This window comes from Gadus morhua, chromosome 11 (assembly GCF_902167405.1).
Source record: "Gadus morhua chromosome 11, gadMor3.0, whole genome shotgun sequence".
Classification (NCBI taxonomy): Eukaryota; Metazoa; Chordata; class Actinopteri; order Gadiformes; family Gadidae; genus Gadus; species Gadus morhua.
Window position 1 is genome coordinate 18,357,897 of NC_044058.1, and position 14,883 is coordinate 18,372,779.

A 14,883-nucleotide genomic window follows, 5' to 3' on the forward strand; every position below is an offset into this window, starting at 1 on the left:
AGACAACGTATGTACGTCAAACATCTGATGGCACCCGACCAAGTCCACATCGATGTGACATCACACAGGAGTGAAACCCCAGCTTTGTCTGAGCCCGGGTGAATTTAAACAAAGTAGTCAAACATCTGATGGGACTCAACCAAGTCCTCATCGGTGTTACATCACACTGAGTTGTGTAATGCTTTGTTTGAATTCACCTGACCAAGCTGTGGTGTCACTCCAGTGTGATGTCACATCGATGTGGACTTGCTCGGGTCCCATCCAATGTTGGACGTACATACTTTGTCTCAATTCACCTGGGCCCAACTGACAATTCATGTAAATAACATCAAATAAAAATGTTGGCCGAAATCTTCGTCCTCTTACGTCTGTTTATAGATGTATAAGTATCTATACTTAATGGCAGACACACACTCTATGACACACATGTTTGTGAGCGTGCGCACACACAAACAATACCAGGTGGTGGTAGAAGAACCTGAATGCCATACTTGAGTAAAAGTAGAAAAGGGCCCTGGTAAAAGGCACCCAATAGAATACGACTTGAGTAAAAGTCTTCCACTATCTGATATTAATTTGGGATTTTTCTGATATTATATGTACTTGTATTGCAAGTAAAGTACAAGTAAATAATAAAAGCAAATCAGAACCTCCGCCTGGGTCCGGTACCACCGGCCCGAGGGCCTTGTGGCGGCGGTCGACCTAGCGGAGAGCCACCTGGCCCCCCCTTCGACGGCCTAGCGACTACCAACACCGGTGCAGCCTCCCTGCAGCGGGACCGACTAACCCCGGCGCCGAGGGCAAAATGGGGGGCCTCCGGTTCAGAGCAGGAACGTGAATCGCCATCTCCCGCCTCTCTGCAGATGGGCGCTCAGACGGCAGGGGAGGGGTGTTGGCGGTACGGACGGCCTGGCCACTTTCGGCGGGAGTGCCCTATGATGGAGGTGGGTCAGGTCGTCCGCGTAACCGGTGCCCCGTCTCCTCCCCACGGTCCTGGCGAGGCATACAGTATCCCGGTGAGGATATAACGGAGTACGTACCAGGCGCTGTCTTATTCGGGCTGCATGCAGACCATGATCCATCAGTGCCTGGTGCGATCCGAGGCATTGGTGGAGGCATTGAGCGTTCTGCTAAGGTGTATACACGGGGATGTTCACGAGTATCTCTTGGTCCCCATCGAAATTTGTTATGGGGGGAAAAAGCATCGAGTCAAGGCGGCGGTTAGTTCAAGCCTCACGCATCCCCTGATTCTAGGGTTGGATTGGACTGGGTTTCCACAGGCTGTTAGGGGGACTAAGGGGGTGCGGACACGACAGGTAGGGACATGTAAGTCGGGTGCTGTGTTCTGTGCCGATGCAGGAGCGTCCAACGCTGTTTAGGGACCGGGGGCGGCGGGGGATCCTCAACCTGAGGTCCCAGCGCCGAGGATTTCCCCCTCGAGCAGTCTCGTGACGCTCCCCTATGCTCAGCCTACGACCAGGTGATAGCCGTTAATGGTACTCGGGTACAGCCAGACGCAGTGCTGACTTACCCATACTTTGTGGTAGTTAGGGATACGCTTTATCGGGAGGGTCGTGACTCGTGACACCCAGAGTGAGGAGATTGTCACCCAATTGCTGGTACCGAGGAGCCGCCGGGAAATGGTTTTACAGGCGGCGCATTATAACCCAATGGCGGACCATTTGGGGTACGATAAAACACTCAACCGGATATTGGCTCGGTTCTATTGGCTAGGGATACGGGCGGAGGTGCGCAGGTGGTGCACCTCCTATCCCGAGTGTCAGTTGGTGAATCCCCCTGCCGTCCCCAGGGCTCACTTGCGGCCCCTCCCCCTGTTAGAAGCCTCCTTCGACAGCATTGGCATGGACATTATCGGGCCATTCGAACGTTCCGCACAGGGGTATCGATTTGTGTTAGTCCTGATCGACTACGCAACCCCATACCCCGAAGCAATTCCGTTGCACGACATCTCCCCGAAGAGTGTTGCGCAGGCGTTGTTTCATGTCATATCGCGAGTGGGAATCCGAAACAGATTCTCACTAACCAAAGAACCAATTTCATGTCACGCATGATTAGGGAGCTCTACGGGTTATTGAAGGTCAAGGCCATCCGCACGAGCGTCTATCACCCAGTCATGGAAGGCTTGTGTGAGAGGTTTAACCAGACGTTAAAGTCCATGATCCGTAAATTCGTACACGAGGATGCTCGAAATTGGCATCAATGGCTAGACCCTCTGTTGTTTGCAGTGCGGGAAGTGCCTCAGGCTTCCACAGGGTTCTCCCCATTTGAGTTGCTCTATGGGCGCAAGCCCAGGGGCGTCCTGGACCTCATTAAAGAAAACTGGGAGGAGGGGTCCAGTGACAGCAAAAACGAAGTACAGTACGTCATGGACTCACTAGGGGTATTGTCACGTGAGCACTTGTACCGAGCCCAGGAAAGTCAGAGACGCCTGTACGACAGAGGGACTAGATTACGCAATCTCACACCGGGGGACAAGGTCCTTGTACAGCTGCGAGACAGGGGCGAAAACAAACAGATATACCACATCAATCTCCTTAAGAGTTGGAACGATGCGGTCCCTGACGCGTTCACGACGACGCTACCGGAGAGAGAGGAGCTCGGTCCGGAAGTCCCTGCTCCAGGCCCCACCACTCCGGCCGGTCGATGGGAGGATCTCTCGGTGAGTCAGGTGGAGGACGTTGCCAGGCTGCAACGCCAGTTCGCCGACGGGTTTTCGCCTCTGCCCGGTCACACCCCGTTAATCACTCATGACATCGGGACGCAACCCGGGTTAACGATGCGTACACCCCCCTACAGATTGCCCGTCCTCAAGCAAGACGTGGTGTGGTGCGAATTGGCCACAATGTTAGAGTTCGGCGTGGTCGAGGAGTCCCACAGTGACTGGTGCAGCCCAGCTGTACTTGTGGGGAAGCCGGACGGGTCTGTCCGGTTCTGTGTGGATTACCATAGGGTGAACGCGGTGTCGAAGTTCGATGCCTACCCAATGCCTCGGATCGACGAGCTGGTGGACCGGCTTGGCATGGCCACCTACTATATGACTATGGACTGCACGAAGGGCTACTGGCAAATTCCGTTGTCTCCAGCAGCCCGGGAAAAAACGGCCTTCTCCACTCCGCTCGGTCTGTATCAGTTCAAGGTGCTTCCGTTCGGGTTGTTCGGGGCCCCGGCCACGTTTCAGCGGCTGATGGACCGGGTGTTACGGCCCCACGCTGCGTACGCTGCCGCCTACATCGATGACATCGTCATCTATGGTGACATGTGGGGGCAGCATATGCAGCGGTTGGCGGCCGTCCTTCAGTCGCTGAGACGGGCGGGGTTCACGGCCAACCCGAGGAAATGCGTGATCGGGCGGAGGGAGATTCAGTATCTGGGGTACCACCTGGGGGGGGGGGGGGAAGGTCCAGCCGCAGGTCGGTAAGACCGCGGCGGTCGCCGCCTCCCCTCGGCCCAGGACCAAGAAGGAGGTGAGGCGGTAGGTCGCATTGGTCGCTGTGTTGGTCGCTCGTCTTGCTGCTTTCAGTCGCTGTGGTTGCTGGCTGGCTTGGTCGCTCAAAGTCTATGGGCAGTCGTTAATCAGTTAATCTGCATGTTATTAACGTTTTTTTTGCGACGGTTGAAGTACCAGAAAGCCATGCTCTCTGGCGAAAGCTACCTACAGCTCTTTATTGCTAATATTATTTTTATATTTTTATATTGAAGTGCAGTTTAAAATGATGAAATCGTTGGTCTATCAGTATCAATAAAATATATTATTTGTAATTTGGGGCGTTTTCAGATCATGTATTTGTTAGGGTTAGGGTTTTTTGTATTTGTTTTGTTAAATGTCTTTAAGCCTAATAAGGTATATTATGTACAAAGTTCTTCGTTATAGAGTGATATATTAGTTGTAATTTGGGGCGTATTCGAATAATGTATTTTAGATATTATATATAGCCTATTTGTTTTGTTAAATGTCTATAATATGTCCATGCGCCAGATTGACTCGTCCTAGATGCGCAATAATGACGCACTTCCTGTAAACGCTGTCTTTTTCATTCATTCCCATGTTATTCCCAAGTATTAACGATATCCTTTTGTTTTCTAATCTATGAATAATAATCTAATGTACAAAGGTTGATCAGATAATATTTGTGGCTTTAGATTGATGGCTAACGTGAGCTAATAAACCTTAGGGGTGGGGGTGGGGGTGGGGGCTTTCATCAATATAGGATTAGTTTTGTAGGTGATAATTACTTTAACATATGTGAAAATAAAAATATATGTGTAACCGAGCGTTTTATTGTTACCTATACTTGGGTAATATATAAAAGAAGAATCGGTTAACTCCATTCACTGAACGGGGCGATCCACTTTAAATCCAGCGCTCACAACACAGAGTCAAAACAGCTACCCACACGCAGACACTTCCGTTCTGCTCCTTCAGAACAAGAGTCGCTAACAGGAACTGGGTTGCATATGCATTCATCAGTGCTTTTAGACGTGTTTCCAATGGCTTTGTTTGTGCGAAAGAACGGGCTGCGTTCAGAACAAAAACGGATTGAGCCTTCTTTTTATGTCCATGATTGAGCCCCGTTGATAAACAACACTTCCGGGTTTTGTCCGTTGGCCTGTGTCCCATATGACTCCAGCCAGCCTACAAATGATGTAACGGATTTTCCGAAGTGTATCTGATAGAAACGCGTGTCTTTCTATACTTCGTACTTGTGGCTTGATGTACACGTGAGTTTCCTCTTTTTCTCTATCGTTTTCAGTGATAATTAATTACTCATAAGTACTCTCTTGAATACTTTTAACTACTTGTGGATCAAAGATCAAATTAACTACGCCTGTGCGGAACGTGTCGGACGCTGCATCTATCCTGGACTTCGTCCTACATTTATTTCCAAAGGACTATTTTGAACGCATAGACTCCTGACTCCTGTTGTGACTGCTGAATTGGTAAGATGCCCTTTACAGATATATCCATCCCATGTGAATTATGCTATAGGTATTAGTTTGGCAGTTGCGTACTGTAGGGGCACACAGCAGGTGGAAATGACACCGGCTTGCTAGAAAAAAACACTAACGTTACTTTTAGTGTATGACACTTTAGTTATTAGTAATAACGTTACACCTTTGATTTTCCTCTTTATTTTAACATTTCGGTCTCATGCGAAGTTTTGAAATGTATACTGTGTGTGTCCAACTTCCCTTTTCCTTGAGTAGATCAACGTTACTCCCAAAAACATGTTGAAGTATTATTTCGTTATAAACCTTTTTTTGCATGGCTTTTGCATTTTATGTATTTTTTTGTGTCTTATTAGATTAAAGTCAACTGGTTATTGAAAAGCTGAACACCCACACACAGGAAACAAATCTTCAAGAAAACATGAAATATGATTCTGAACTTACTGCTTTACATATACCAGAGAAGTAACAGGAGAAAACAAAGGAGTGAGATGATTTGTCCATTTTAACCAATGGAGGCTAGGTTCCCATTGAATCTCTCAGTCGTTGTCTGGCTATTACAACGTGGATGCATTGAGTTGCACGTTCAGTGTGGCAATGCATTGCCTTAGCTATCTGACCGGAGACCCAATACAATCATTAATTACAAGCTGCTGAGTAATGTGGTTACTATACTGAAGTCTTCACCCCCTTCCATCCCTGAGGACGAATTTGGTCCACAATATTGTGTTATGTGTTGTTTATCCAGTATTTCTACAAACATGCTCTTGGATGTACTCTGTATTGGGATATTGACTCATAGCTTAGAGTACCCCCTTTGGCATGGTGAACGATTTAGGAGTGCATATGTCAACCTATTATTTGGTGCCAGCAGACTAATCCACTCTAGGATTCATTGTGTGGGGGAAAAATGACTTGACATTAACTTAATCTGTCAAATTGGCAATCTCTCATGTTTAAATGTCTTTAAGCAATCCAACGATTCATTGGCAATCATCTGTTTTTTAGGCCTTTAGAGGGGAGGACTCGTAGTCTAAATTATGTCAAGATTACGTTACTACTATTATGTTATGGCTGAACTTCTGGGCAGAGTGCCTGCATCTAACCTGGGTCGGAAACCAACAATTGCAAACTAATTAGGATTAGATAAACAACATTGTTCAAAATAGATATGAATCTAAAGAAATTGAAACACCCAGTTCACCCAGATTTGAGCTTGTCTGCCATTAGACTAAATATATGAATGTAAAGTCTGACTTGTGAGATGAATGAAGCATTTACTTGTCAATATAGAATCCATAGTTCAAAGGGCACTCCATCCCTTGAGATCACACAAAGGCTTTTAACCCATCACGGCTGCCTCCTATCCTTGACCTCTCCTATCCGGTTACCACTCTCTATCCCATCATCGTCACATCCTCTTCAACCTATCTTTTACTCTGAAATTGTATTCATGTTTTTCATTCAAAAATACTAGAGTATGTTAATAAGCCGTCAATTAGTCAATGCATTTTCAAACTGTAATTCGATTACTACAAATATATGTAATCTATCCTTTGACAAATCAAAATGAGGAGTCCTCTCTGAATCCTAAACTGAAGTATTTAGGATACCTAAGCTAATTCTGATAGATGATTTGAGTCAGTAGTGCCCTCTTCAATGTTTTTACCTAGCCTACTTAGGCCATGTTTCTGCTGAGTGCACGGCACGTTATTGATCCTATATTGATCGCATACGTACTTGAAATTAACAGGATATTGAGAGACTCATTAGATCAATTGTACATTAATACATTTTGTCTGACCTTCCTCTACTTGGTACTAATATAAAAGCATGATAATGGGAAGATACAGGCAGCGATTTAACAAGCATATAGCCAATGTTACAATGGGTGTACATGACTCTTAGCGGAAACTTTCACATCATCGGCAGTATAAACAAAGGAACCAAATTGAGGGGAAGTGACCATCGTGGAGATTTTAGGATTGGCCATGGCTGAAGTCAGCCATGGCAAGAGACACCAAATTAATTTGTTATATCTTACGGGTGAAGTTGTCATGTCTGCAAGGCTGCAAGCAAGGCTGCAAGGCAGTTATAGGTATCTACACAACAAGGAATTCAGTACGATTACTATTTCCACGAAACTAGGGTAAGGAAAGGTACAACACACTGATTAATCTAAACCAATTATTGTGTTCAAAGTTCAGATTCCTGAAAGTGAAAGACTATTCGAGATAATGTTAACCTCATAAAACCTCATAGAACCTGCCAAAGTTAGATTTTGGGCTAGATTGTTCTTGGTGTGAAGGAAATGCTGGTAATGAATGCCTTTGCGTTTTGTTCTTAATTGTTTCTGTTATTCCCAGTAACAACAACTGTTTTAGACATACTTTACAGTGTGCTAACTCCTATGGTCGTGAGAGACTGTCTTGGATAACACTGGTTTTAAAACATTCTTGGTTTTGTCTCTGTATACAATATGACAACATGTTGTGGTCATATTCAGTCACTCTGAAATAACTCACTCAACATACCAACAAATACTCCATTAGCCTCTCTCACTCGCACGCACGCACACACGCACGCACACACACACACACACACACACACACACACACACACACACACACACACACACACACACACACACACACACACACACACACACACACACACACACACACACACACACACACACACAGAATGCCAGGAAGCCCTTCCTTGACATTGAATGCACTTATTTTTTGATAAACACAATGGATCGTTGGATCAGGGTTTTTCAACTTGCATGAGGGTACTGTAGGTGGTACCTGCCTTGTGGTTTCCGTCCTAAATTTTCCACTGGTATGTTTTTGATTTCTGTTTTGTGTTGCTTTGTGTTTGCTAAATAAACACACTTGGACCATAAACAGCATTTTCCACTCATTTTGTCTTCTAGCAAGTCTTGGGGACTGTCACTCTTTGCTCAGTCACTGTATGTGTATTTATCTATTTTTACTGTTTGAGGTGGTCCATTAAAGGTCTAGATGACAATATAATGGTCCACCTCATGTCAAAGGTTCAAAACCACTGAGTTAGATAATAGCAAACTCTATAATGACCAACGTTACAGGAAGCATATTCATATTCATTTTTCAAAAAGTCCTCGGTAAATTATCAAAACACATTTGCTCACCTATCCCATCCTGTACTTGTGAGAGCATTGTAATAATTGTGTTTGTTGGCGATGGTGGTGGTGTTGTAAAATGGTGTAGTAAACCCTAGTCTACATGGCACTGGTGTATAATGTCTCAAGAATGATTTGGTACCGGCTGCTATAATGCAATGGTTAAAGGTAAAGGTTTTACTGTTTCATCTAATCATAAGCTTTGGGGGGCTGACACTACTTTTGGCCCACGACCAACTAAATATTTGATGCCTAATAAGCATTACATCTCCTTACAATGTCAAAAAATATTATTGTTTTTCTAGAGGTGCTGTTCATGGTTACAGTATTCCCCTTTTCAGCCTTCAAATATGCAATTGAAGTGTATTGTGGCCATGATCCCGTGAGTGACCCACTGTGTCCCCCTACGACCCGCAGTTTGTAGTTTGTTGACCACAGCTTGTCATGTGGGCATGGATCAAACCATACAGTAGGACATGACACGTGTTAGTGTTTAACAAGTGACTGATCATTCACTAGACTTCTTTTCCTCTTTTCAGATGTGTGACTTCTGGACGAGTGACTTCTGGAACAGCTTCTTGTTCCAAGAAGGATATAACGGGAAACACTCACTGACCCTCTGACTTTCATAAATGGCTAGTCCTGCTGTCGATCAGTGACCAATCGGTGCCAAGCTGGACCTGCACGCTCCGCCTCAACCCACCTGGTCTGGCTCATCGACCCCGCCCCCTGAGCGGTTCTGCAAACACAGGCTCTGGCTCTCTAGTCCAGGGCTCAGCACGGCCAGCTGCGAAGAGCAGTATGTCGCTGAGGCCACGCCCCCGGAGTGCACAGCCCAGTACAGAGACGCTGAAACGATTACAGGTAAGGTCAAACACTGTCTCCTTGTTCACCGACACCCAGCTTATGTATTACGGTTCTGATATTCGGGCGAGGTTGTCAGTGAATCAATTAATTAATTGCGTTAAGTTGATTGGTGCGTTGAACAACATTAAAATTAGGGGGGTGTTATTCCTAATGTTATTGCATGGAATGTGCCGAGACATATTCCTTTCCCAGACACAGTATACGACTGTTGTGTGGACAGTAGACACACACCCCCAAACCACACACGCATGTGTGTGTGTTTGTGTGTGTGTGTGTGTGTGTGTGTGTGTGTGTGTGTGTGTGTGTGTGTGTGTGTGTTGTGAGAAACTGACCTTTCCCTGTGACCCCATTTATATTTACTTCCTCCCCCGAGAGTTCTTGGCAGAACTCTTGGGAACATCCCACATCATCCACATTGGATACAAATGTACATTTTGTTTTCAATGCACATAGGATACAAGTCTTCCTAGGGTTCTCTTTTTTCTCCTTTTTTCTCAAATGTAATTCCCTCTACCTCAAGATTTGGCTGGAGATGGCCTTAAATTATTGTTTTGTTTATTGTTATTTTTATTATAAGGGTGCCTTTAAACTCTCAATTGTGGTTTAGTATATTATAATTCGTAAATGTACAACACTTTTAGATGGTCAGCGTATATTCTGGGTATTCCTGTAATGAAGGCTTATTTGACAAGACATGGATAGCGTAACATAAGTTACTGATATGTTATTAAGTAATTAGGGCCATCTGCTGGTATCTATTTGTTCCTACAACAGTAAAGTTTAATTTATACTGTGGCGATCAATTCCCTGACCGCTCGCTACAATACTATATTCTTTAGACTCTCTCATCTTTGTCTTTGCGAGTGCATATGTGTTTGTGCGTTCTGAAAAGTATAATGGATTAATTCTGAGATTAATGATGATAGGGGGTTAGGGGAAAATTTTCTGTGGTTCTACCATTCAGTGGTAAAATAAAGAATTGGGTCAGTAGTACAGTTGGGAGAGAAGAGTTCTAATAAATGCAACACACTGTGTGTGTGTGTGTGTGTGTGTGTGTGTGTGTGTGTGTGTGTGCGTGTGCGTGTGTGTGTGTGTGTGTGTGCGTGTGTGCTTGGGGAAGACTTTCTTTGTTTTTTTGCAGAGAATTTCATGCAATTGTTTTGACATTATTTTGTCCTAGATCAGTATAGTACAGGCCTTCAGTGTTATTGGCAGAAATTCAGATTGAGTCAGAGTTTGAATTACCTAATCAGCCTTTCTGTCTTTTACTCATTCCCTAATGTCTCATGCAACTTGCATTATACATTAACATAACCCGCGAAACAGGGAACCCTAGCCCTCAGCCTAACCTGACTGAAAGGCCTAATGTTACCCTGTAGTGGACATATGGCACAATAAATGCATAAGTGTGCTGCATTGCCGCCGCATAATCTTGTATCTCTGCTGAACTCAGGATGAGCATAGGTAATATTGACAAAAGGAGTGAATCTCACTCCATGGCCACTTAAATGGGTACACCTGCCTGCTGTGTTGTGGCTTCAACTCAGTACATAAAGCATGCAGACCTGGTGAAGACATCGTTCAACCAAACTAAGTGCCTTCCACAGTGGAATGATTATTTGTCAAGATGGTTTCAGCGTCTAAGAAAATAATGATGTCTCTTTGGATTTCCGCACAGCAAAGTCTCGAGAGTTTCCAAAGAAGCGCATGAATACGGGGCAAGGATATTCTAGTGTTTGACTTCCCATCTGAAATCCTTTGGAGGGTACTTGTGCACATCCTTGTGATCCTACCTGTCGTATTCAATGCTTTTTTTTTTAAAAGCGTCTACTAAATTATTAAACAACACAAATTGTGTAGTTTAAATGCTGATGTAAGGGATGGCATATTTGTGGATCGACTCAGCCATCCAGGCTCATCGCCATAGTGTTTATTCAAGGCTCCTCATACCAAGTCACAGTCATTAGAATGCCAAAGAGCAGAAGAGTAAGATTGAAGTCTCTCTCTATGTGTGCATACATTTATGGCCATGGTCTTTCCGTTTCCCAATGTCTACTGGAAAAATTCCATGCATCATCGCCTCGATATGGCATTTGTTGCACCAGTGTACCTTGAAGGCCTTCAAAGCCACAATATATCATCACCTGTTGCTCTTGCAGTCACTAACAGGCATTTCTACATGTAGAATTGGATCTAAAATTGAACTTGGCATAACCTGAGGTATGAATATCCAAGATGCCACACCTGATATTGTTCAATGTGCTGATTGAGGGTTTCCTTTTGTGGCAGTTTCCTTTAAAACACATATGACACTTTACAATGTCCAAACAGTTGGGTATCATTGTGTTGCGTGGCACAAGTTATCTTAAATCACTTGTTTTTGGGAGAATGCAACAGGAAGTTTTAGTGGCTGGATCGGAGGCTCTTTTTCAAGTACTTCCAGTTCTTGAAAGGCGGATTATGAAACAGTTAACTGTGCCTTCGGGCCAGCCGTTACTTGTGTTTAGACAACCGTAGAGAACAGGGAGATGGCTGGAAGAAGAGGGAGGGAGAGAGAGGGGGAGAGAGGGAGAGAGAACAGTAAAGTTTGTGTAGCTGTGTTGGGAGAGTTCCAGCTGTGAGTATGTGTGTATATGTGTGTGTGTCTGTGTGGATGTAAGAAAGGGAGAGAGAAAGAGAGAGGGGGGTTGGGGGGGGGTGGCCAAACTGGGCGGCCCATGTGAGTATCGTCATCGGCATGTCAGGCATGGCCAACTAGTTTGGCCTGGGTCTCTTCTCCTACTCTTTCTCTCGCTGTGTCAGTGTCTCAGCCGCTCTAAGGCTCCAGCTGCCTTGTATGTTAACCGATACATTTAGCTGTATGCCTCTTTCTACATTTTCCTGCCATGTTATGAGCAACTTTGCTTCTTCTCTGGAGCAAATGAAAATGTAACTGGAAGACTGGCGAGGCTGTTGCTTTGTCTGGGCAGAAGCCACAATGAGTGAGTATGGAACTTAGCATGGAGGTTTGTTAGCTTGGCGCTAGTATACACATGGGATTATAAATGCTCTGCATGTGCCTCTTTTGTGTCTCTCTGTCTCAGCTACGACCTTTTAACAAACTATCATGGGTGGTTGATGAGGTCATTCTGTAGTTCAAATAAGCTCTTGGAAAGGTTGAAAACAGTTCTCCAGGGACTACAGTGTCACGGTTGGCAAAAGTTAAATTAATCTCATGATCTATTGCTGAAGTTGATCAATGTTACTCTTAGTCTACTCGTATGATTATTATTATTAGTTACATTGGGTCTTAAATGGTTCTGATGGAGGTTCCAATAAGAGGGCGTATACTTAGGTATAAACCCAGGTCATGACCTCTGCTCTGTCTATGTATTCCTTTTCGACTCAATCTAGCGCGAAAACATGTTTTTGGGAGAATGTGGTCTTTGAGCCCACGTGGATGATCACGATAAACCGTATGCATAACAAACTACCTCGAAGGCACACAGACTTGGCCTAGTGGACCACCGGTCGAGCTAGGTCTTGTACCAAACGTTTGTTCCAGTCTATAATTACACTTGATCTTGAACTTGTCCTACTCATAAGGTTTACTGCTTTAAAAGCTGATCAGCGTCGTGCATCTGTCTTTATACCTCTCAGTTATTTAATTGGTGCTTAACTTTAACTTTCATGAGACGGTCTGAGTTTGTAGTTGTTTTTTGTTTGTTTTGTTTTTTTGTTTTGTGTTTGGGAAAAGATTGAGGTCATTTGAGGATTGTTTGGTTAAGTCCAAAACAGCTGACATTGTACATGTGTTCTGTTTGTTTATCCTTATTCAGATTGTCTTGATCTTTTAGTTTTGTTCAAATCCAGATACACATACACACAGTGCAAAGTAACCTACTCAGGATTAAGTCATTTCCCATTTTGCTAGAATGTTTTTATCTGCTGCTGGAAATATCTTTTCTTACTTGCCTTCCCTTGTCATGTAGATACAATAGAAGGGAAGTGAAGGAAGCATGTATTGCCTTGGGAACTTTAATTTCTTGAGTGACTGCACCCTTATGTATAAGCAACAACAGTTACTATTAGCAACTAATGCTTCTTTTAAGATCTAGAGTAGGACAGTGTTTCTCCATGCCTTAGCGTTTCTCCATGCCTTAACCCATCTGATTGGAAGAATCAATAATTATTTACCGTATTTGCTATCCAACCTCATAGACGAAATGTGCTCCAACCTGGATTGAAGTGTAATCAAAATACTCTTAGGGGAAAGACCACATATTACCCACCCGCGTTCTTGCTCTCATTTTTGTTAGCTCAATTAGACTTTTAACATTTGGGTGTGCCAATGGGCATGTGCTGTTCTCGGTCAGTAGAAACGAAACTCACAATTATGTAAACATACATGCACTTAACAATCGTAGTGCTATGCAAAATCTGGACGGGTTCACCCAGTTTCCCCCACTGCCTTTTCCAAACACCGGCCTCTAACCAAAATCTGGACTCAGCTACCTAATCACCCTGTTGTTACAGTGGCGTTTAAAAAGACGCTGTTGAAAAGTAATCTTCTTGAGTATTTGCTGTCGTAGACATTATATTCTTCTCCTCGAATACTTAGTAGTCTGTGTGTGTGTGTGTGTGTGTGTGTGTGTGTGTGTGTGTGTGTGTGTGTGTGTGTGTGTGTGTGTGTGTGTGTGTGTGTGTGTGTGTGTGTGTGTGTGTGTGTACATTCGCATGTCTTTGTGTGTGTATGCATTTCCCTATCTCAGCACAGTCAGTCATTGGGTCCGGATTTAGATCAGTATGAGAGACAGCATTGTTAGAGACAGATAGACGGAACAGATGGACCAACAGAGGGAAAGGGGCAGGGAGAGAGACGGGGGCAGAGAGAGACACATACAAGTATAATCTCGCGCTTTGTGTGTCTGCTAACGCCGCCCAACTAAGGAAGTGGCATGTGTAGCCTAGCGTGCTAGCTAACAACTTTAAAAACAACGCTTTTTTTTTTAAAAGAACTTCATTGAAACCAAGCTTGAGTATGTGATTGATGAGGGGGTTTGCGAAGAAAGAACATTTTTGTCTCGCAATCTTGCATGCAGTGCGGCAACAAGTGGTGAACATCTACCGGCAGACGGTGTTATGAACTAGATAAGGGACTTTTATTCATCGAGTAAAGGCTATATGGGAGCAGGGAGCATCGCTTTTGAAGGTACTACACAGATGAGTGTCACAGGGAGGTTCTCATGGCTGAAGAGTTGGGTAAGAGGATGACTTCATTTTCCACCACACTGCTTGAGTCACGGCACTCCTAGCTTTTATCCCAACTCCACAGTTTTAGTGGAACCCCTTTAAGGAGTTCCCAGGAGAAACAGCGGTTTAGGTCGGAAAGGTGGTTTCCATAGAAACCTTTTTTTATTTGTTGTAGCTTGTAGCTGGTTTTGTTTCGCATGGTAAGGATTGTACTAACCTTGTGCTTCACACAGTGGGTCTGGTATGATTTATATTACAAAAGATTTGAAGGAATACATATTCTACTATATATATATATATATATATATAGTTTAGTTATGACTACAGCATGATTATATTGTACATAATACAATGGTGTTAATTATAAGCTTTAAAAGGAAAATACATGGGTAGTTCTCCCATGCTCCACCTGGGGGTGTCTTGTACCATAGTCTGCCCCAAAGCAACACGCCTTCTGGCTCTCCAATAGGAGACGATTCAGGTCTTCCCAGTGAAATGTGTTTGATTGACGTGTTGTACAATGTGGGATGACTATGATGACGCTGATGAGTAGAGCCAAAAAATTATGGAACATTTTGTTCAAGCTTACAAGGGGAAAGAGTGATCACGGACAATATTAACAGAACAATTAATTATAGAGCAACGTCAAT

The 14,883-nt window shown here is 44.1% G+C and overlaps 1 protein-coding gene across 8 annotated transcripts in view; it reads left to right on the plus strand.

The window, feature by feature from the left end:
* The first annotated feature begins 8,793 nt into the window (after positions 1 to 8,793).
* LOC115553604 (trafficking kinesin-binding protein 1) overlaps positions 8,794 to 14,883 on the plus strand; it is a 34,792-nt gene continuing 28,702 nt past the window's right edge. For 2 of the 8 annotated variants that reach the window (XM_030369990.1, XM_030369999.1), the window contains exon 1: positions 13,634 to 14,242. In XM_030369990.1, coding sequence (XP_030225850.1) covers positions 14,227 to 14,242 — 16 coding nt within the window. In that variant the 5' untranslated portion in view covers positions 13,634 to 14,226. Of the gene's footprint in view, positions 8,999 to 11,711; positions 11,983 to 13,618; positions 14,243 to 14,883 lie in introns of those variants that run through there. The other 6 variants (XM_030369995.1, XM_030369992.1, XM_030369996.1 and 3 more) reach the window with 6 other exon arrangements.